Source organism: Schistocerca nitens, chromosome 4 (assembly GCF_023898315.1).
Source record: "Schistocerca nitens isolate TAMUIC-IGC-003100 chromosome 4, iqSchNite1.1, whole genome shotgun sequence".
Classification (NCBI taxonomy): Eukaryota; Metazoa; Arthropoda; class Insecta; order Orthoptera; family Acrididae; genus Schistocerca; species Schistocerca nitens.
In genome coordinates this window covers 706,988,605-707,011,209 of record NC_064617.1, presented here as the reverse complement: position 1 = coordinate 707,011,209, position 22,605 = coordinate 706,988,605, and the positions used below count along the sequence as shown (strand labels likewise).

At 41.4% G+C, this 22,605-nt stretch overlaps 1 protein-coding gene across 1 annotated transcript in view; it reads left to right on the top strand.

Moving 5' to 3' along the window:
• The first annotated feature begins 6,059 nt into the window (after nucleotides 1–6,059).
• The window catches only part of LOC126251622 (major royal jelly protein 1-like), a 55,816-nt gene continuing 39,270 nt past the window's right edge, over nucleotides 6,060–22,605 (top strand). Inside the window, exons 1-2 of the mRNA XM_049952164.1 lie at nucleotides 6,060–6,213; nucleotides 21,720–22,069. Coding sequence (XP_049808121.1) covers nucleotides 21,736–22,069 — 334 coding nt within the window. The 5' untranslated portion in view covers nucleotides 6,060–6,213; nucleotides 21,720–21,735. The remainder of the gene's footprint in view (nucleotides 6,214–21,719; nucleotides 22,070–22,605) is intronic.

Here is a 22,605-nt window from a genome sequence, read left to right as displayed (position 1 = left end):
ATCGTGCAACTAACAAGCAAGAATGTACACATAACAACACTGTGTCGTCTGTTCACTATAACAATGCATTCGTAATTTCTGTTTGAGTAAGTTCTCTTCGTTCTTGACTGGATATTTAACTTCAAACATTGTTGCATGTTAACAGATTCTAAGTCTGACAATTTGTACTAGTAGCGTGAAGTGAAAAATTTTATGGCAAAGACTAAGTTAAAAAGCAGATTGTCTTTCAATGAACGGTTTTACATGTGAAATGTGGTGCAATCCTTTACTCTTCCTAGTGCGCAGAGTTTCAGCTTGAACGCAATTATCATGCAGTATATGTCGGTAAAGAATACTGGAATTTTTCTCAAGGTTAGCGTCTATGTTATTTTTCTCTGAACCAGTCGGCGCACGTGGCTGTCTGCGGTGTGAGTCATTATCTGCTATCTCTTTGTTGGCGTGCGTCGTTATTAGGATTAGGAGACCTAACTTCTACAAATTCACCTTGTTGAGAGGGCCCAACCCTGTTTGAATCTCGCCAGTTCTGATGAAATTCAGGTCTGTCGTAATGATTATATCGTCTGTCGTCGTGTCGGTAATTTCTGTAATTAATTTCTTGTCGGTCACGTGGTGGAGAACTTCTCCCTGAGTCGTAACTGCGCGGAGGACCGTTGTGTCTGAAGTTATTCTGTCTCCCATGATAATAATTGTTTTGGTTCCCATATTGTCTGTTTCTAAGGTTGTCTCTGTCACATTCATTACTATGCACATGTGATCTTTCTCTGTAATTATTACTACTCTGCCAACGGTTTTCATACGGGTGGTGTCTCTTTTGGTCACGATTTGCGTTGTAAGAATAGCCTTGTCGTGTCCAATTATTATTTCTGTCATCGTGGAATTGTGACGGATGTGACCTGTAATTGTTGTGCTCCTGTTTTCGCGTTTGGCGATTGTCAGTGTCAATTCCCAATTCTTGTAACAGTCTCTGAAAATCTTCAAAGTCGTCTTTGAAACGTCCTGCCAAAATAATATGTCGTAAATGTTCAGGCAATTTGATTAAGCAAATGCGGATGAGTTCTGAGGGACTGTAAGGGTTTGACAGGTACTGATTCTTGTGCAACATGTCTTCAAAATATATCACAAGACTGGAAAATTCAGATTGTTCGAAATGTTTCACCATTATGATGCTATGTTTTACTCAGTCTTGTGTGGCTTAAGACCAATATGCTGAGAGGAAGGCATGATAAAATTCTCCTTCACTGTGGCAATCGTGAAAGACCGATTGCATTTTTACAGCTGGTTCATTCTCTAAATAGCCACACATAAATTCTAATCTGTGCTCTAATGACCAGTTGGGAGGAAAACAATGAGAGAATTGATGAAGCCACTCTTGTGGATGAATGTCGTTGCCGGAATTCTTAAATGTTTTGAATTTACGTGTAGTAATAAACAGCTTATAGTCAAAATCATCATGTAGGCGAGTCGCATGTCGGTCATTGTTGCGTCGTTTCGGCGGTTCCATCTCAAAATTCGGTGTACCTTGTCAATTTCTTTCATAATTTCCGAAGTGCCCTGTGTTATTATTTAGTGGCTGTCCGAATTTCTATGTCCCTCTTCCCGTATTGGAGTGCGAGTGTCCTCTGAAATATGTAATTCTTGTATTACCTGTGTCAACTGATCTTGTACTTCCCGGATTTCTCTTTTGTACTGTGTATTGATTTGATTTTGATTTTGTTTGAATTTTCTAATTTGTTCATACTCTTCAGTGTCCGTGAAGGCTACAGGTCTTGTGTCATTCAGATCATCATCTACCTTTGTAGATAAGTTAGTGAACTGATCTGAAAGTTAGGCTACTTTATCCGTTAGTGAAATTATTTCCTCTGTGTGTTTTTCTGAACCAAGTTTCAGAGTGTCCATTTGTGTTGAAATCGTATCTACCGTGTCCTGAGTTTTTGCAAGTTGCGTAACCGAGTCGGTAGATGCAACTGAGTCAATCTTAGCTTGCAAGGTCTCATGATTTTCATGAACAATAGTTTGCAGTTCATTTATGGCTGCTTCGTGATTCTGTAATGTATTTTCATGCCGCGAAAAAATAGCTTGGAAATGCTCACAAATTTGTGTTTTTACGTCATTACAGACTTTTTGACTTTTCGATTCGATTTTATGTAACTCAGTAGTTAAATCTTCACTTGTTTGTTCAAGTGTGGTGTCTAAACTTTGAAGATTTTGTTCCATTGTGTCTAACTTTTGAAGATTTTGTTCCATTGTGTCTAACTTTTGAAGATTTTGTTCCATTGTGTCTATCTTTCGAAGATTTTGTTCTATTGTGTCTAACTTTTGAAGCTTTTGCTGTGTTTGTCCCATTTGTTGTATTAATTGTAATAACAATGCACTGGTGTCTGAAACATGTTCCTCAGTGCTTTTAGGCAGTGAATTTGCACCGGCAACGTTCACATTTTGAAAAGTAGAAAATGTATCTTGACTTATTTGAGAAAACAATGAGGACCCAAAACCTGAATCTACAGTATTTGCGAGATTGTGTCCTGTTATTTCGGATTCCTGAGGCGAGCTGTTGCCAAGCGATAGATCGATAATGCTTCCCAATGCACAATTACCAAATTACCACTTTGAATGTCTGTTAATTCATTACACAGTGGTGCTGATAAGCTACGCTCGTCGTCACTATTATTTCTCAATTTACTTTTGAGCCTAGTGTTACGTTTTTCACACGCCATTATTGTCACAATATTTCACACGATATCACAGAAAAGCACAATTTGAAGAGCAAAATAAGAAAACACATTAACATAGCACTGAAAATAATATCTAGTTAATTGCAAGAGCAGCTGCGAAATACTTGTTGCAAATCTACATGCATGCCACAACTGTTTTACTGTACAACAATGACAAACTACAACTACAAAGGAAATTCTCTCTATGATTACGCGCTAGCAATAAACAATAGCTCCACTAATTACACAAACTACAAGAAAAAATCAGAAGATTCCAGTGAGGTATCCTCGACTAAGGGTCGACATATGTAACATCCAATTTGAAAAATTATTGAATTACTGTGCTTATAACTCTCTTACTTTATTTGGTTTTCAAACAGCTGAGCAAAACTGAACGTACTCAGACATTTCGCTCTTTACCTATTCTGATCAACACTAAACTGACACACAATATTTTTAGGGCAATGCAATATGACTTTCAAAAATCCCTACAAAAGAATGGCCCTGAGTAACATTAACCTATACCTTTCACAAATCACTTACCTCACAAAAATCTTCGTTACTCGAACTACTGCAATACAGCGAGCGCCACTACTGCCAGCTAAATAAACGATTCAAACTACTGAAGGCACTATCTACGGATAGGCATAGTTAGCAAATGAAAGATTTTGATAGAGAACAAACAATGTATTTACCTTATTAGTGTTCAAAACTCATAATATATATAGCAGTTCATGACATCCATTCTTGCAAATGTACTGTTTCAGATGGACACACGTCCAGATCACCTGCTCTCAAAAATCCGCCATCTCACTTCCCCACATCCACCATTGCTGGCGGCTCACCTCCAACTGCGCAACGCTACGCGCTGTTAACAGCCAACTGGTCACTACAATGGCGAGTATTCCAACAACAATGCCAACCAGCCACAGACTGCACACAGCACAGCCAGTGATTTTCATAGAGAGCACTACGTGGCGTTACCAATATAAAAACCTAAACAGCCTACTTACAAAGTCAAAGACGCAGCTTCACTCGTAGTTTCCACAATGACTATTAGGATTATTTGTATTGTCAACATACAGTATACGAAATTAAATTTTAATGTTTCACTATTTTTGTATACGAACCGTTTTATTTATTTTATTTTACTAGCCCTTTAATTTAATAAATGACTTATTCTTGAAAAACCAATCTTTACTTGGTGAATTAAACTTATAACTGGTATGTCCAGAACAGATAGTCCTCTCTTTAAATCATCCCTCTACTTCTACTTTCTTCCCATTAAGTGTGACATCCAAGGCACTCATGTTTAAATTAACAGAACAGCAATGTTGCAGAAAAGGAAGGAAAACTGCTTCGAAAATATTGATGCCGTAAACAGGGCATCAATTTTAGGAGTTAGGTGGAGGGATACGACGATTCCAGGCAGACGGACCCGAGAGTACAGTATATAGAGCGCGTCCACTGCTGTTCCCACGTCTTTCCAGCTGCGAGAGATGCTTGCCCAGGCCTTGGGCGACAGTCGGGAGTGGCTCCTTCCTGTCATACCCTCTTGAGTTAATATCCGGCGATAGCGGGTGCGCCACGCAGTAATTTGAATGACGAATCTATGCAGCCGCCAGTGTCTAGTTATCAAACGTGCAATTATGCAGTCTTTCTCGGTCCATTCCACCGATGCCAACGATCCAGAAATGTAAACAGTTTTCTATATGGTGAGTCCATCTCGTCATTACCTGCCTTTTCTGCATCCTCCATTTTCTCCACTCTGGATACGCACTTGATAAATTGACTACCTGAAGTAATGTGCTGTTCCTAGGTTCTCTGTAAAATCTGTGAGTGATTCAATGTAAAGTCCCATTTATTTTCATGTACCTCTTGCACATAGTTATGTGTCAACTTTGGTAAAATGAACACGGTCCTGGCAGGCCAATATCAACTATGTTCACATTGCAAGCGGTATTAACTTACTTTACTTGCTTTTATCTGATAAATGTAAATTCTTGTGTTGATTAACGGCAGCAGGAAGGAAGTACGTAATCTCCACTAGACACAGTAACAGGAAATCTACTGTCAACAGATTTACAGGACAAAATACAATTAAAGTACACAGACCTCTCGTGCAATTAGCTAGTGGAAGATGTAAATGAAATAATCATCCTCCTTGAGAGTAGTGTGATTTGATACTGCAAGCACGGCAACATTTCCTGAAAATATTATCCCCACATCAACTACCACATCCAATCACCTCCTGATGCCCACTTTACGCCATGCTCTGCAGTGCCATATCTTTGTACATTTGCGGTCTTATGTGCTACCAGCCTTTTATCAAAAGTAATAAGTCTTTTACTAAACTAGCAAGAGGTAGTTGAAACGCACCTCAGGTACTGTATTAGTAGCCGCAGACTGGTAGCTGCAAGTGCGGCAAGATGTAGTTCAGATAAAGTGAATGTAAGAGATTGCGAGATGAGGCTAGCTGGCGACAGTGGGAAACCGAGCGAAGGAGCGGTAATGGTCATACCAGTTGGGTCGATGTCCCCACTTCACGGCAAGTCTAAAGTTATGAGTGACGTGTCCAGGGGCCACATTTTTGTGAGACAAATGCACCTTGTGATGATGTAAATACGTCTGTTTTTGAGGCAGAGGCACCTCTATCTCCTGAGTCTCGCAGCACCTCCAAATAAATAGCTGGCACCTAGGGGTCAAATATGTACAAAAAACACAACACGAACAATCGAGGACACTAAATAAATTTAAATAAATGAAACACTGTCGTGGCGTAGGTTGAAAAGTGTCTGTTAACGGAAAACCATTATTCAGTTTTGTGGGGATAAGTACACCATACGATTTCCCGGAGCTTAACTCTCAAAAAATGACTTAGACGGCATATAATGGTGCTGTAAAATAACTGGACTGTGAGCGATCAATTGGACTGGCAACCGTAAGAAATGTTGACGTAAATTAATACGTTACGTGGTTAGTTTTATTTGAGTATTATTTTTAAGTGAAAAAAGTGTTGAGTAACAGCTTTACCGAAGCTAAAATCTTCCTCATTACGTCTTCTTTTTACCGTACGATATGTATTGTATTGTCGCCACTTTCCTTCTAACATATTTTTACTGTAAAGAACTGAGGAAAACTACTGCATTATATCGTTTTGTTTGTACTGGACAGAGGTAAGTCCCCGCCGCAAATTTATGAACAGACAAGGTGACCTTAGATACCGGCTTAGTTACTTTGGAATGTTACAAAAATTAGCTTCTGATAAGATTACGTTGGCAATGTCACCCTGCTACTGCTACCTCTAAGGCGGCTTGCAGTTAGTAAAGTACGTATATATTTTCAGTTGGAAACGCATTCGCTAGTACTCTGTAAACGCTTGTACGGTATGTCACAGCAGTGAGTAAAATACCAAGAATCACTGTGATAAGGGAATCAGTCACTGTTCACGAAGCTGCAGTTGATATAGAAAACTTTTGCGTTGTTGGATGATACCAAATCGGTAAGAAATCCGACGCTTTTTTTCTGAAACTTCATTATGTAACTAAAAACCATACATGTTTGTTGTTTATACCCTATTCATATTTGTATACCCAGGATGTGCAAAAGAAGCTGACAGGTGAAAAGGAAATTTGAAATTAGTGCCAGTATACCCTCTTGCTTTTGTTTTTACACATCTATTCTATGTTACGGGAGTTTATTTGTTAAATATTTTTAGAACCTAGTATTTAAGTGATACTGAAAGAAGTTGAACCAGTACGTGTATGTGAAGTCTCCATTTCCGTGGATAGCTAGTTACCTGATGAAATGCAGATAGATTGTTAGTTATTGCTATCAAGCGGAATGTTCGATGGAGGATGAGGATTTGAACTCCTTGGATTATTAAATTTTATAGCTTCTTGTTTCCTGTGACTTTGGGTGAGAGCTGATTAAATGAGTGACAGTAAATCGACAGTTTCGGTAGAGTTTTATGTATACGCCTTATGGATAGTGAAATCTATAGTGAACCGTACATCATCCAAGTACGTGAGCTGCTGTACAGGTTTGAGAAGGTCGAGGACATATCTACATCTACATCCATACTCCGCAAGCCACCTGACGGTGTGTGGCGGAGGGTACCTTGAGTACCTCTATCGGTTCTCCCTTCTATTCCAGTCTCGTATTGTTCGTGGAAACAAGGATTGTCGGTATGCCTCCGTGTGGGCTCTAATCTCTCTGATTTTATCCTCATGGTCTCTTCGCGAGATATACGTAGGAGGGAGCAATATACTGCTTGACTCTTCAGTGAAGGTATGTTCTCGAAACTTCAACAAAAGCCCGTACCGAGCTACTGAGCGTCTCTCCTGCAGAGTCTTCCACTGGAGTTTATCTATCAACTCCGTAACGCTTTCGCGATTACTAAATGGTCCTGTAACGAAGCGCGCTGCTCTCCGTGGGATCTTCTCTATCTTTTATATCAACCCTATCTGATATGGATCCCACACTGCTGAGCAGTATTCAAGCAGCGGGCGAACAAGCGTACTGTAACCTACTTCCTTTGTTTTCGGATTGCATTTCCTCAGGATTCTTCCAATGAATCTCAATCTGGCATCTGCTTTACCGACGATCAACTTTATATGATCATTCCATTTTAAATCACTCCTAATGCGTACTCCCAGATAATTTATGGCATTAACTGCTTCCAGTTGCTGACCTGCTATATTGTAGCTAAATGATAAGGGATCTATCTTTCTATGTATTCGCAGCACATTACACTTGTCTACATTGAGATTCAATTGTCATTCCCTGCACCACGCGTCAATTCGCTGCAGATCCTCCTGCATTTCAGTACAATTTTCCATACAGGACTAAGTTTACTTCTTGGAGCGGGTGGGGGAGGATTGTTATAGTGTGGCCTTCCCGAGCAGTACTGAACTACTGCAACCACGTTCGTGGTGGTGTTAGTTACCATCACAGTGGGATGTACTCGAAGTGAATGCCGTTTGTCTTGGAAATCTGCTGGGAGGACCGATAGTCTCTGACGAAGGAGAGAGAAAGTGCAACAAGCTTAGTGAGAGCATTCGGCAGCCAGAATGAACCTCCTACTTGGCACCAGGGTGTGCTCTATTGCGAACATTTTTCACAAATTTAGAGCTGCATAGTGCAGCATAACTCGAACAGAGACCTTTCTTCGTGATGGAAGTGCTCTTACCGGTTAAGATGTCCAAGAACTACTGACAACACGTATGTTATTCTTCAGTTGTGTTCGTGGTCAGAATCTGATTCACCGCTCACTCTAAGTCTTACATGCGACACAAGGTTTGGGTGACGGTACTGAGAATGCTACGCACCAGCAGAGAAACGTGTGTTATTTTTACCACAGTATGTTTCTGAACTGCGCTATTCTATTATCAAGTGCTTAAAGCTTCTATGTCACTAGGAACCGTCAGACATAAAACAATGCATGTTGTTGCAAGGTTTTTACCTTTGGCCGTGTCTAATGGCATAGAAGCTTTAAGCACGTCATAAAGGCGTAACTTAGTTCCGTAACACGCTGTGTGAAAGTGTCACACGTCTGGCAAACGGTGCGGAGAGTATCGATTCATGGGACAGCCGTATGATGGCTTCATAATAGATAAGGTTTGCGGAAGTGTGGTTGGGAGATCAAGCTGAATATTTAAGTGCTGAAACTAATTATTTTTAAGATTCCATTCCACAGGACGCATCCCGCTACAACAGTATCGACCGCTAGGCTAAAACATTTATTTCGCTGAGTATATATGCATCAAAGGTGTCATCTGTAGGGTGAAAAAAAATTGACAATGGTTGTAGGACAGCAAACTGGTCATTTTTAGGATTCTGTGCGCCAATGTGTAAGTACGAAACCCTTGTAGAATCACTTTGTTGGCCGTACAGTCTGCCTGTCTGTCTGACTGCTAAAAACCCTTATTTACAGGAAGTGGAGGACGTATCAAGTAGAAATTTATATCACATGCTAAGGCCTAGAGTAATGAATGCAAGCTTCCAAGTTAATGCCATTTATGTCACTTTGAGAGGTATGTGCTAAGGTCTGATCAGGGTAGCTCCAGAGAATAGTTGGTAGTTGCCAAGTTCAAGGTCGAACGAGTATAATATCTCCGAGTAGGAGGATCTTTGATGGTTAAGAGAGCCGGGCGCGTGCAGTAAAAAACCGGGGAGTCGCAGGTAGGTGCCCGGAGGAAGCAGACGTGTGCAGACAGCTTTAAGGGAGGAGTCGCAGCTAAGTGCCCGGAGGAAGCAGTGGCCCTGATGTTTACTTGGTTCTTTCATTGGTGGGTAACTTTAGTTTACTACTCATTTTCATATTCAATACAAGCAAAGGATGTGGCTTATCATTCAGGCTGTTAGATTTAAACACAATATTGATCTCAATATATATATTGTTAAAAAAAGTCTGCTTCCTCTGGGCACCTAGCTGTGACTCCTCCCTTAAAGCTGTCTGCACATGTCTGCTTCCTCCGGGCACCTACCTGCGACTCCCCGGTTTTTTTACTGTGCGCGCCAGGCTCTCTTAACCATAAAAGATCCTCCTACTCAAAGATATTATACTCGTTCCATCTTGAAGTTGGCAACTGCCGACTATTTTCTGGAGGCTGCCTGATCAGACCTTAGCACATACCTTTCAACTTACTTTGATACTCGTAAACTCATTCGTGAAAACCAGTGGGGTACTTCCCGTTGATGTAGAATCATGACGTTCATACTGCAATTAAAGGGAAAAATTGTAAAATTCTGAATTTTTATGATACTATAACAATATTTTTGTGATTTTTTATATGACTGTGTCTGCCAGTTTTTCCGTTAAAACGCCTTTTTCTCAGGAACAGATAGACATATCGTGATGAAATTCATGACTTACGGAGGGCTATGAACCCTTGCTGGTTTAAAAATGTTAGGCTTTTAGGTCAGTGCAATCAAAAGATATGGCCATTTATGTCCCATACTGTGATACTCGCAGACTTATTAGAACCTACATTGTACTTCCCACTGGCCTAGAACCATGAAATTTGGCAAGTAGCAATGTCTAATAATGCAAGAACAGGAAAAAAGTAGAAAACCGTTCATTTTCAACTATATCACGTAAAACAATTCTTCTTTTGTCATTTGTTATTCGACTACAAACTTAAAAGTATAACATTCCCGTGGCCGATATCTTACCAGTATCAATGTCGATAATAGGCAAAAATCGTAGTGTCTCGACTCCCAGGAAGAAGGAACTGTCTATGTATGCAATTACTTTGGCATTGAACCCTCAGAGCGCAAGTACTACTGGCACCTGGCCAATTTGTCAAGAAACAACACGTGGCCAGAAACAAGTTTATTTCGCTCTTAGAAAAAGAGCAGTTTGCCGTTCTGCTCAACATTATTAGCGTTCCGCAGACGCAGTCCGAGTATCCATTTTACAATTGTGACTAATGGGTTGCACAACAAAGTAGGACACCAAAAACAAATCGAAATATTTTTTATGCCACCATTCACATACCTCGAACTCCCACAGCTCCAACACTATGCATTTACGAAAAGGCTTCTCTCTTGAAAAATTACACATTTGCCGTACGGAACGTCATTCTAAGCGTTGTCGTTTATTTTAATACACCTTGTGCAACGAAACTGGGGATTAGACTCTTAGATCCAGTGTGGAGATCACTTTATTAGTAATCCCAGTGGGACATTTTAGTGTCATTTTGCAGTTAACCATGGCTGTACGTCATTATTACTGCCATTTAAAAGTTAGCCATGACTGTTGCAGTCTGATTAAAATATCTATACTCCTCAGAAAACATTAGAACGATAATCTGAGAAGACAGAGTTAAAGACATGCAACATAGTTAAATAAAATCGAGGAATGCCATACCAGCTGAACTACACTAGAAATTAAAACGAAACAATTACGTAAATAAGAATATTTGGCAGCCAAGAAGGTGTGTTCTAATATTTTAATTTTATTGTATTTCATCATTGGCAGGTTTCGACAGGGTCTAGTTGTCTATAATGTACCAGGAAAAAAAAAAAAAAGATTACTAAGATAAAATGCTAAACTGTGCAACCAGTATACAACAGGATAAACAACATTTGTATACTGGTTGCAAAGCTATGTTGATTGTCTTAGTAATGTTTTTGCCCTTGTACATTATAGATCCGATAATGAAAACTGGACCATGTCGGAACCGGTCATTAACGAAATACAATAAAATAAAAATATTGCAACACGCGATCTTGTCTCCAAAAATTTTGTTTATCATATATCAGATCGCGCCCAGCAACATGTACACCTTGCGGAAAATTTAGAGTTTAACGTTACGTGGTCGATGACGTCGTAAGATTGGAGAAGAACATCTTTTTTTGTTTCAAAAGCAGAGATAACCTAAATCAACACGTTTATACGAGGATTTCATCGGAGATCCTCTGTAATGACAATGATGTGTTCTGTCCACTCTGCCACCTCCCCGTTCGAGGGACATAGGCTGAAGAAAAAATCTCAATGTAAGTAATTATACAACGACTGACGATCTAGTTTTTCTATTACGTATTAAAAAACTGGATCTAATCTTAACAACAATGTATGCCTGTTGGAATCTTCAGAAGTGCTAAAATCGAGCTTTTCCCACAGAAATTTTCATTAAGGTGTGCTCTCTGGCCTCCATGGTTTAAAATAATACTATTACTCCAATAGTAATGGCTGACAGCTGCTATTGCGTTTAAATCTATACTTAAGCGCATTCACGGAGTTCCCATGTGTAAGATAACAAATTCTTGTTTTTTGTTGTGGTCTTCAATCCAGAGACTGGTTTGATGCAGCTCTCCATGCTACTCTATCCTGTGCAAGCTTCTTCATCTCCCAGTACCTACTGCAACATACATCCTTCTGAATCGGCTTAGTGTATTCATGTCTTGCTCTCCCTCTACGATTTTTACCCTCCATGCTGCCCTCCAATACAAAACTGGTGATTTCTTGATGCCTCAGAGCATGTCCTACCAACCGATCCCTTCGTCTAGTCAAGTTGTGAAACAAATATCACTTCTCTCCAATTCTATTCAATACCTCCTCGTTATGTGGTCTACCCATCTAATCTTCAGCATTCTCCTGTAGCACCACGTCTCGAAACCTTCTATTCTCTTCTTGTCTAAACTATTTATCGTCCACGTTTCTCTTCCATACAAGGCTACACTCCATACAAATACTTCCAGAAACGACTTCCTAACACTTAAATCTATACTCGATGTTAACAAATTTCTCTTCTTCAAAAACGCTTTCCTTGCCACTGCCAGTCTACATTTTATATCCTCACTGCTTCGAACATCATCAGTTATTTTGCTAACCAAATAGCAAAACTCATTTACTACTTTAAGTGCCTCGTTTTCTAATCTAATTCCCTCATCATCACCAGATTTTATTCGACAATATTCCATTGTCCTCGTTTTGTTTTTGTTGATGTTCATCTTATATCCTCCTTTCAAGACACTGTCCATTCTGTTCAACTGATCTTCCAGGTCCTATGCTGTCTCTGACAGAATTACAATGTCATCGGCGAACCTCAACGTTTTTATTTCTTCTCCTTGGATTTTAATTTCTACTCCACACTTTTCTTTTGTTTACTATATTGCTTCCTCAATATACAGATTGAATAACATCAGGGAGAGGCTACAACCCTGTCTCACCCCCTTCCCAACCACTGCTTCCCTTTCATGCACCTCGACTCGTATAACAGCCATTTGGTTTCTGTACAAATTGTAAATAGCCTCTCGCTCCCTGTGTTTTACCCCTGCCACTTTCAGAATTTGAAAGAGAGAATTCCAGTCAACATTGTCAAAAGCTTTCTCTAAGTCTACAAATGCGAGAAAAGTAGGGTTGCCCTTCCTTAATCTAGCTTCTAAGATAAGTCGTACAGTCAGTATATCCTTACGTGTTCCAATATTTCTACGGAATCAGAACTGATATTCCCCGAGGTCGGTTTCTACCAGTTTTTCCATACGTTTGTAAAGAATCCGTGCTAGTATTTTGCAGCCGTGACTTATTAACCTGATAATTCGTTAATTTTCACATCTGTCAACACCTGCTTTCTTTGGGATTGGAATTATTACATTCTTATTGAAGTCAGAGGATATTTCACCTGTATCATACATCTTTCTCACCAGATGTTAGTGTTTTGTCAGGGTTGGCTCTCCCAAGGCTGTCAGTAGTTCTTATGGGATGTTGTCTACTCCCAGGGCCCTGTTTCGACTTAGGTCTTTCAGTGCTCTGTCAAACTCTTCACGCAGTATCATATCTCCCATTTCATCTTCATCTACATCCTCTTCCATTCCATAATATTGTCCTCAAGTACATCACCCTTGTATAGACCCTCTGTATACTCCTTCCATCTTTCTGCTTTCCCTTCTTTGCTTAGAACTGGCTTTCCATCTGAGCTCTTGATATTGATACAAGAGGTTCTTTTTGCGCCAAAGGTCTCTTTAATTTCCCTTAGGCAATCTATCTTACCCCTAGTGATACATGCCTCTACATCCTTACATTTATCCTCTAGCCATCCCTGCTTAGCCATTTTACACTTCCTGTCGATATCATTTTTGAGACATTTGTATTCCTTTTTGCCTGCTTCATTTAATGCATTTTTATATTTTCTCCTTACATCAATTAAATTCAATATATCTTCTATTACCCAAGGATATCTACTAGCCCTCATCTTTTTACCTACTTGATCCTCTGCTGCCTTCACTATTACATCTCTCAAAGCTACCCATTCTTCTTCTACTGTATTTCTTTCCCCCATTCTTGTCAATCGTTCCCTAATGCTCTGCTTTAAACTCTCTACAACCTCTGGTTCTTTCAGTTTATCCAGGTCCCATCTCCTTAAATTCCCACCTTTTTGCAGTTTCTTCAGTTTTAATCTACAGTTCATAACCAATAGATTATGGTCAGAGTCCACATCTGCCCCTGGAAATGTCTTACTTTAAAGGCTGGGTCATAAATGTCTGTGTTACCATTAAATAATCTATCTGAAATCTTCCAGTATCTCCAGGCCTCTTCCACGTATACAGCCTTCTTTCATTGTTCTCGAACCAAGTGTTAGCTATGATTAAGTTATGCTCTGTGCAAAATTCTACCAGGCAGCTTCCTCTTTTATTCCTTACCCCCATTCCATATTCACCTGCTACGTTACCTTCTCTTCCTTTTCCTACTATCGAATTCCAGTTACCCGTGACTATTAAATTTTCGTCTCCGTTCACTATCTGAATAATTTCTTCTATGTCATCATACATTTCATCAATCTCTTCGTCATCTTCGGAGCTAGTTGGCATATAACCTTGTGCTACTGTGTACTGTGGTAGCCGTGGGCTTCGTATCTGTATTGGCCACAATAATGCGTTCCCTATGCTGTTTATAGGCGCTTACCCGCATTCCTATTTTTTTATTGATTATTAATCCTACTCCTGCATACCCCTATTTGATTTTGTATTTATAACCCTGTATTCATCTGACCTGAAGTCTTGTTCCTCCTGCCACCGAACTTCACTAATTCCTACTATATCTAATTGTAACCTATCCATTTCCCTTTTTAATTTTGTAACCTACATGCCCGATTAAGAAGTCTGACATTCTACACTCCGATCCGTAGAACACCAGTTTTCTTTCTCCTGGTAACGACGTCCTCCTGAGTGGTTCCCGCCGGGTGATCCGAATGGGGGACTATTTTACTTCCGGAATATTTTACCCAAGAGGACGACATCTTTATTTAACCATACAATAAAGCTGCATGCCCTCGGGATAAATTACCAGCACAGCAAGGCCATTTTGGTTAGTGTTACAACACCAGATCAGTCAATCATCCAGACTGTTGTCCCTGAAACTACTGAACAGGCTGCTGCCCTTCTTCAGGAACCACACGTTTGTCTGGCCTCTCAGCAGACACCCCTCCATTGTGGTTGCACCTACGGAACGGCTATCTGTATCGCTGAGGTACGCAATCCTCCCCATCGACAGCAAGGTCTATTGTTCATTGGGTGTATTGGTATAAAAATACCGATTTATAAAACAAAGCCTTTGGCGAAGCATCATAATTAACATAAAGAGAGAGAGAGAGTGTGTCATGCCTGAAGATTTGTGAAACAAAAAGCCACGTATGTACTGCTCACTACTCGAGACAATGAGCGGGTCAGTGAAAGTTTTGGACAATGGGTCAATGTGGGACCTTTGTCTCCGTGGATGAATCCACTTAAGCTGCAAGAGCGTCAGCAGACGACCTACAGTATCTCGATAAATCTGTACCTGCCGTGGAAATTTGTTGGATACACTAACTTCCGTGTCTTTCTCGCGTCAGAATGTGACTATACATGTGTGCATGTGGGATGAAAATAGCCAACACTGACAACGCTCAGTATAATTTGCGGCAAGGCAAACTGGTCAGTTTACTGCGAAGTGCTGCATTTCATGTCTTTTCTTAATTGCTACCAACGTCGAAAGATGCAGGTAATTTGTCTTGGGAAATCTATCTGCAAACAATCATGTAGCATTTCGGTCGTTTCCTTCAGTTTTGCCGTACAGAAGCAACATATCGCTCATTTGGTCACTTGTGTGCTTATACATGTCACAAAGCTGTCCGCAGTGTTACAGCAATGGTACATCTACTTTATTATGGTGAGAACAGTGGACACCAAACAGCCACAACATTATGACGATTTAGCTAAAAGTTGGTATGTCCAACTTCGGCACGGAGAACAAAGGCGATGCACCATGGCGTGGAAGCAATAAGGCCCTGGTAGGTTGCACCACGAAAGCACACACAAGTCACTTAATTTCCTTACATTCTGGGGAGGGGGCCGATGAGCTCTGGTGCCACGTGCAATCACATCCCACATGCGTTCCGTCGGGTTCAGATCTTGCGAGTTGTTGGGGGCTCCGTGTCTACTAGAACTCCCCACTCTTTTCCTCGAACCACTCCATCACACTCCTGGCCTTGTGAGACGGCTTATTATCTTGTTCAAAAATGCCACAGCCATTGGGAAATATAATAGTCTGGACGTGGGGTACGTGGTCTACAACCAGTGTATAATAATCCTTCGCCGTCATGGTGCCTTTCACGAGCTCCACTCGACCTATGGATGCCCACTTGAATATTCCCGTGAGCATAATGGAGCTTGTCTCCATCCCGCAGTGCAAGTGTCATGGAGCTGTTCCCCTGGAAGATGTCGGATTCGCACCCTCCCATCGACATGAGTAAGAAAGTATCGGATGTCATCAGACCATGCAACGCTCTGGCATTGCGCCAACATCCACCGCCGATGGTAATGTGCCCATTTCAGTCGTAGTTGCCGATGTCGTGGAGTTAACATTGGCACATGCATTGGTCATCGGATGCGGAGGCCCTTCGTTAGGAGTGTTCAGTGCACTACATGTACAAATACACTTGTACCCTGCCTAGTATTAGAGTCTGATGATAGTTCCGCAACAGTTCTCCGCCTGTCCGCATTTACCAGTCTGCCCAGCCTACGACGTCCGACATCTCTAACGAGGGGAGGCAGGCCACGTCTGAACGTGGTTTCACCTTGGTTTCGTCACGTATTGAAGATATTCACCAAAGCACTCTTCGAACCCCCGACAAGTCGTGCTGTTTCTGAAATTCTTGTGCTTAGCCTCCGGGCTGTCACGTTCAGCTCCAAGTCAAACTCAAATAGGTCGCGCTTCTTCCACATTCTGCACACGGATAGCACGCTCGACGGTACTACATGTACCGTGCATGTGTCTGACTAGCAGTCATACCTGGGCAGGTGACGCTGGACGGGTTTATACCGATACTAGGTCGGTGGTTATAATCAGTGTATGAGTACCACGCAGGCCCTGGAATGCTCCTCATTAGGCAGAGTCCAAGCATCCACTTTACACTGATGGCTATACTGCTGCCTAACTATTCAAGATAGCGAACACATTCTGAGGAAGTTCTGACACCACCGTTCCGAAATTTCGAGGCCCCATGGTGCGGAAACTATAGTTCTCCGAACAGGTTTTCGCTCTGGACAACAGACCAGTTTCTCGTGCTGCACAACAACAGAGGCGTTGTCGGTGGTTTACGATGTACTCTGCATACTTTAGTCCTCGCTGATATGTAAAAGGAAAACCGAGTAATGACTAATGTTGAGACTCACGGGAACGGTTGTTATCAACAACGACTTCGTATAATTGCCACGTGTCTTCCTTACTGAAGAAGGTTAATGCAAAGTGACAGTCAAGCAGAAAGCAGGGGGGGCGTTATCGGGGAGTAGCAATACTTCACGTAACCCTCCTGGCTGTTATTCTTGCACTGCGTCAACAGCGGTGATTACACCTCCAGAAAGCAGTTCGTAGTACACCCCACCTTCGCTGTTCCACCAGGCGCATAACTATCTTTTGTGGAAGTGCGAAGGTCTTTGTACAGGGGGTTACTGCTTTGTTCGGGCTAAACCACTTCCTTATATTATCATAAACACACCATCACAAGTAACGGTCCGTTTTGTTCACGAGCCAACTGATGACGAGCAAGCGGAAACGCACATAAGGCCACCGTGTGACTTCTGTGATTTTGGCTTAGAGCATGTTGAAGCGTAGCGCCGTATAACGATCCTGCCTTGGTGGCGGTTAAGTGGGAGATGTGTCTCAGAGCTGGATCGTGACAGATGGTGACGCGAGACTGGACGCGCACGTAGCTTATGTATCAGCCGATAGAGGACAATATTGGATAGGGGGACTGTGATTTTAGTTTCGATTGTGCCCACTCTTTCATAAACTGTTCTACTCTGTTCATAAAGTGTTATTATCTCTTTTTGTGTACGTAAAATGTTATAAATGTGTTTTAGCAGTATGAATCATGCGTGAGTGTGGTTTAAGGTTATATGAAGGTAATTGTTTAACGAGTTATGTAGTAGGATTTAGTGTGGGAACATTTCGAAGAAGTATGGATATGGACAAAGGGGATTTTTGTAGAATAGATTTGTAAAGTAAGTTTATGGTAATGGGAAAGTTAATTTAGGTATAAATAACAATAGTAAATAACTTTATGCATAAGCAAAACTTCAGCATATTGGATAATTACGTCGGTAAAAAGTGAGTCGTTAGGTTTACTATTTTGCGATTGGTTATGGATGAAAAGCGCGGACTGACGCGGGAGAATGTTGTTCGGCTATTGGCTGTTGAGTAAACTGACCAATGGTAAAGCAATATACTTCGCGCACCTTTCTCTGCTGATAGAGAAGAGTGGGAGCCTAGCCATGAAACAGTTCGGACGTGTGTAGTAGCAGTTTCGATGGAAACGATAAGTTTCCGGATCTAGCAGTGTTTCATACATCAAAAGTGTGGAAAAGTGACGGCATAATTATTCCGATGGGCGTCTAGAAATTGAACAGGTCGGTGGCTAAAAACTGTGACTGCATTTGGTACCGACAGACTTAACATTTGGCGAGCATTATCAATAAAAACCAATCAATATTTTTGTAGCTATTACGTTTTCGGGAAATGCAACACCATAAAGTTGCTAACGTGAGTGAAAGAGATTGTGAGTGACTGTGTTAAGACTAGCACGGGCTTGGCAGTGATACTTGTTCACCCAAGTTTCAGAAAATATTAATTGAGGACAAAATTTCGAACCTTTCATTTCGTGTGAAAACTTTCTCCCGAAACGTAGATTAGTGACTTTCATTGCAGCCTGTTTCACGTCGAAGTACAGTAGGTTTCGCTCGGCTTCCCTACTGATGATACGCTGAGACAATGATCACAGGTAGGTGCAGGTCAGTCGTAAAGGGACAGAAAGATCCGCGCTGCCGCAATGTGGTACCCACATACCCAATTTTGAAACTTCCCATTTGCATGCAAATGTCGTATGATAGTGGAATGATTACAGTCCATCGCATTTGTCAGTTCTCGTGTACACTGTCGTAGATCATCGTGGATTAATGCGTTTAAACCATCTACATCAAACCCCGAATGCGCAAAGTCACTGATGTGAGAACGATTCCCCTTAAAAGGCAGGAACTATTTTCCTACCGTGCTCAGGCTAATAGTATTATCCTGAAACACGCCGAAAGTGTTTCGGCCCTCCTCTGCTGTCAACCCTCTACTGAACTCAGACAGAAGAATGTGTCGGAGACGTTCCCATTACTCCACCTGCCACTCCATTTTCTTGCGACCATACTCCACTCACTATCTCCAAATGACAAAATGAGAATATGCAAACTGAAACAGCAACGTTAAACTACACATAAAAAACGACAATCGATAATAGACCCATAGCAACCCGAATACTAACATGCAAAACAAGAACGCTACGAACTTATGCCCCATCGTAATACTTCCGTCTACAGGGGATGGCAATATCAATGTAAAAAGAAGTTTATCACCATTTACTACATACTGTTAGAGGTCGTGACTGGAAAAGCACTTCATCCACGAGTCCCTTATCCGCATCCACATCCATGTTATCGAGTTCGTTATCCGCATCCACATTCGTGGGTACTAAAGAACTTTAACATGTTACCTAAGTTGTAGTTCTTGATGTAGGCTTGCTGCTAGCCTGAAACTTTGTCTGATGAAGTTGGACACTGCAAGTGACTTTCTATAATTTAAGATTTCAGAGGACATGTTATTTTAATCCAGCATAAATTCGATATGTTCCGTAACTCGCAACTTCTTGTAGTAATTACTGAAATGGAATTTATATAATTTTCCACGTAGTTTCGCCGCAAAATTGCGAAGTCAAATGAAGTCATATTACACGTTCTCATCACATCTTATGAACTGTTAGATGTTAGTCATCTAATTCGTTTATCAAACAATGAGCCAAAACATCACGCGCTTAACAGCATGTTGCTCACAGTACAGCAGCTATTTCCCGTGGTGTGTATTCGACTAGTTCTCGGTGATTTTCCGGAAATACGTTGCAACTGATGTGTAGTACAGGTCACACAAATTCCATACGTTACGAATCAATGATTTGTGAGCTCAGACCTCCAGCCCTATTGCGTTCTAATGTAACCTGGAGAAGTTTCTGAGGCGTATACAACATTTGGAGGGGCTTCAGCTGCTATCCAGTCCCATACCCTTGCAAAGAAAGAGAGACGTATTAAATTAAAATCATATTTTCAATCGAACACCGTTATTAGTAGCAGTGAAGGAGTTGCCGCCAATTGAATTCGACATTTGATGGGTTCCGCCTTACTTGAAGCAGCCGTGTGTAGACGCAGTCAGTTCCTGTTTTAAGATGTTTTTGTGCAGTTACAGTGTTTGCACGACGAGCAACCAGTGCTGTGATGTCATGCATGCTAATGCGGTAGTATTTGTCGTGCCACCCCGGCTATGTGTTCATTTTACGCGGCTCCTCATATCTGATAACTTTCTTCAGTGACTTTCGTTTCCCAGAATTTCGTGACTTTCGTTTCCCAGAATTCCAGTGTTCCGATTACTGCTCTCTCTAGGGATTGGACGAGTTTTCATTTGTGTCTCAGTGTTCTTCCATGTGTTTTTCTTGTCGTACACCAGGACGACAGATTGCCAACTAATCCAGAAACGTGGGTTGGCTAAGTTACAAGTCTACTTTGCACTTGTAGTGTTTTATTATCGATATGTTTGATTTCATTTCAGTTCACTGTCTGCATTTGCCCCGTTACCGCTATCCCCTTCATTAATTAAGTTATTAACCCAAGCAATAGAAGTACCTGCTGTATGAGAAAAGGGCTGATATTTCCACGGTCATGTGACAGAAGATTGCCACACGACAGTTCTTTTATCTACCGATAGGGAAGTAGTTGCGGGTAGCACATGTCATTTTCCTCCAGTCAATGAATACAGCAACTACACGTGATGTGTTCCACTGGGTTCAGAGTAGGTGAACCGCCATTAAATTTCTTGGCATTTCTTAATTTTTCCCTGATCACTATAGCTCAGAAAAGAAACATTAGGATAGCATGTATTTTTCTGTGGTATTGGTATCGATTTAATAGTAAATCAAGCTGCTTTCTGACTACTTAGCAAAGTGAGAGATCTACGGGACCATTATTACAGATCACTTGCATCCCTTGATGCCTGATTTTTTCCCTGATGGCGGTGACAACTTCCACTAGGAAAACACTGTCGGTGTCAAAAGGCCAGATAGGTGCCAAATTGGATTGAGGAGCAAGATACTGAATTTACCTTGATATCGTGGCCACCAAGATAATAGAAGTAAGGTGGTACTTCGTGTTTCAGATAAAATATAATTAAATGAGTAATATTACGCATATGAGTTCAATGATGTATGAATTACTCAAAATTAAATATTTTCTCGAGAAACGTACTTCGATTTTTGGACAAAAACAATGTTTTAAAAATCTGTTTCAGTAGATGATTAAAAAAATACAAAACAAAATAGAAAAAGTGAACTCTATAACCATGTCATCTACCTTTCATCGCCTGGAATGAACTGCTTTATGAAAAATACTCCAAGTAGGCAGTTTGTTTTAAGTGCATGCGAAGGAAAAACCTGTCTCTGCGTAATCTACACCTCTGAGTCCACATACAAAACCGTAATTTTTATATACTGTTGTCATACTTCGTATCCACACAGGATTATTTATTTCACACATAGAGAGAGTCCTTTGGCGGAAAAGTTGGACAGCTTGTTACTTCCTCCATCTCGCGAAATGACCATGACGAGAAAATTCGAGGAATTAGAGCTAATATAGACGCTTACCGACAGTCAGTCTTCCCACGCGCTATTCGCTAATGGAACAGGGTAGGGTGGCGGGGGGAGGGGTGTGGTTGGCGGGTGGGGGGGGGGGGTGGATCGTTTGGTGGTACCAGAAATACTCTCCGCCACACACCATTAGGCAGTTTGGAGCATGATGTAGATCCAGATAATAAAATATTTAGTACTGAAAATTTAAAAGGAATGTAAACGGTACAGTGCACTCTTTGATTATTACATTAAAGTCTTTGGGCAGCATTCGTGTTTGAAGCTAATGGTCGTGATCTGGAGCTTACATACTTTTCAGCTGAGGACGCAAGAGAATGACACGCCGCCTGTGTACCGCTGCTTTCCTGATGCTCATGCTGTTGGCAGCTTGCAATGCCCACCAAAAGAGGTCAAACATCAGGAGGCAGGGTAATCTCAAGAAACACCCGACACTGTTAACCAGCAAGACGGCGAAACACGTCAACTTGGGCAGAGCAGCTCTGCTAGGCAGCAGGAGGACAAAGAGCGGAGCATCAAGCAGTCCAGAACTAGTGACCCTCAAGGCGATCAAAGTGGCCACATTCTACTTCGCTAACGACACAGAGGAGCAGCAGCTGAAGGACAGCGGCGCCTACGACAGCAAATCGGTGTTGCCGTATGACGTAACAGGTCAGTGCTGCAGGTGACACTCTACTATCTTTAATCCACGATTTTGTGTGTGTGTATGAGTGTGTGTGTGTGTGTGTGTGTGTGTGTGTGTGTGTGTGTTTGTTTGTGTGTGTGTTTGTGAGAGAGAGGGAGAGAGAGAGAGAGATAGAGAGAGAGTCATCAGTCTTCAGACTGGTTTGATGCCGCCCGCTACGAATTCCTCTCCTGTGATAATCTCTTTTTCTCACAGTATCACTTACAAACTACGTCCTCAATTATTTAATGAGTGTCCGCCAGTCTGTCTTCCTCTACAGCTTTTACCCCCTACAGCTTCCACTAGTACCATGAAAGTTATTCCGTAATGTCTTAACATATTTCCTGTCAGCTTGTCCATTCTTAATGTCGGTGTTTTCCACATATTCTTTCCCTCTCCAATTCTGCAGAGAATCTCCTCATTCCTTACCTCATCAGCCCACCTAATTTTCAACATTCTTCTGTAGCACCCCATCTCAGATGCTTCTGTTCTGGTTTTCTCTAAGTCCGTGCTCCACTACTGT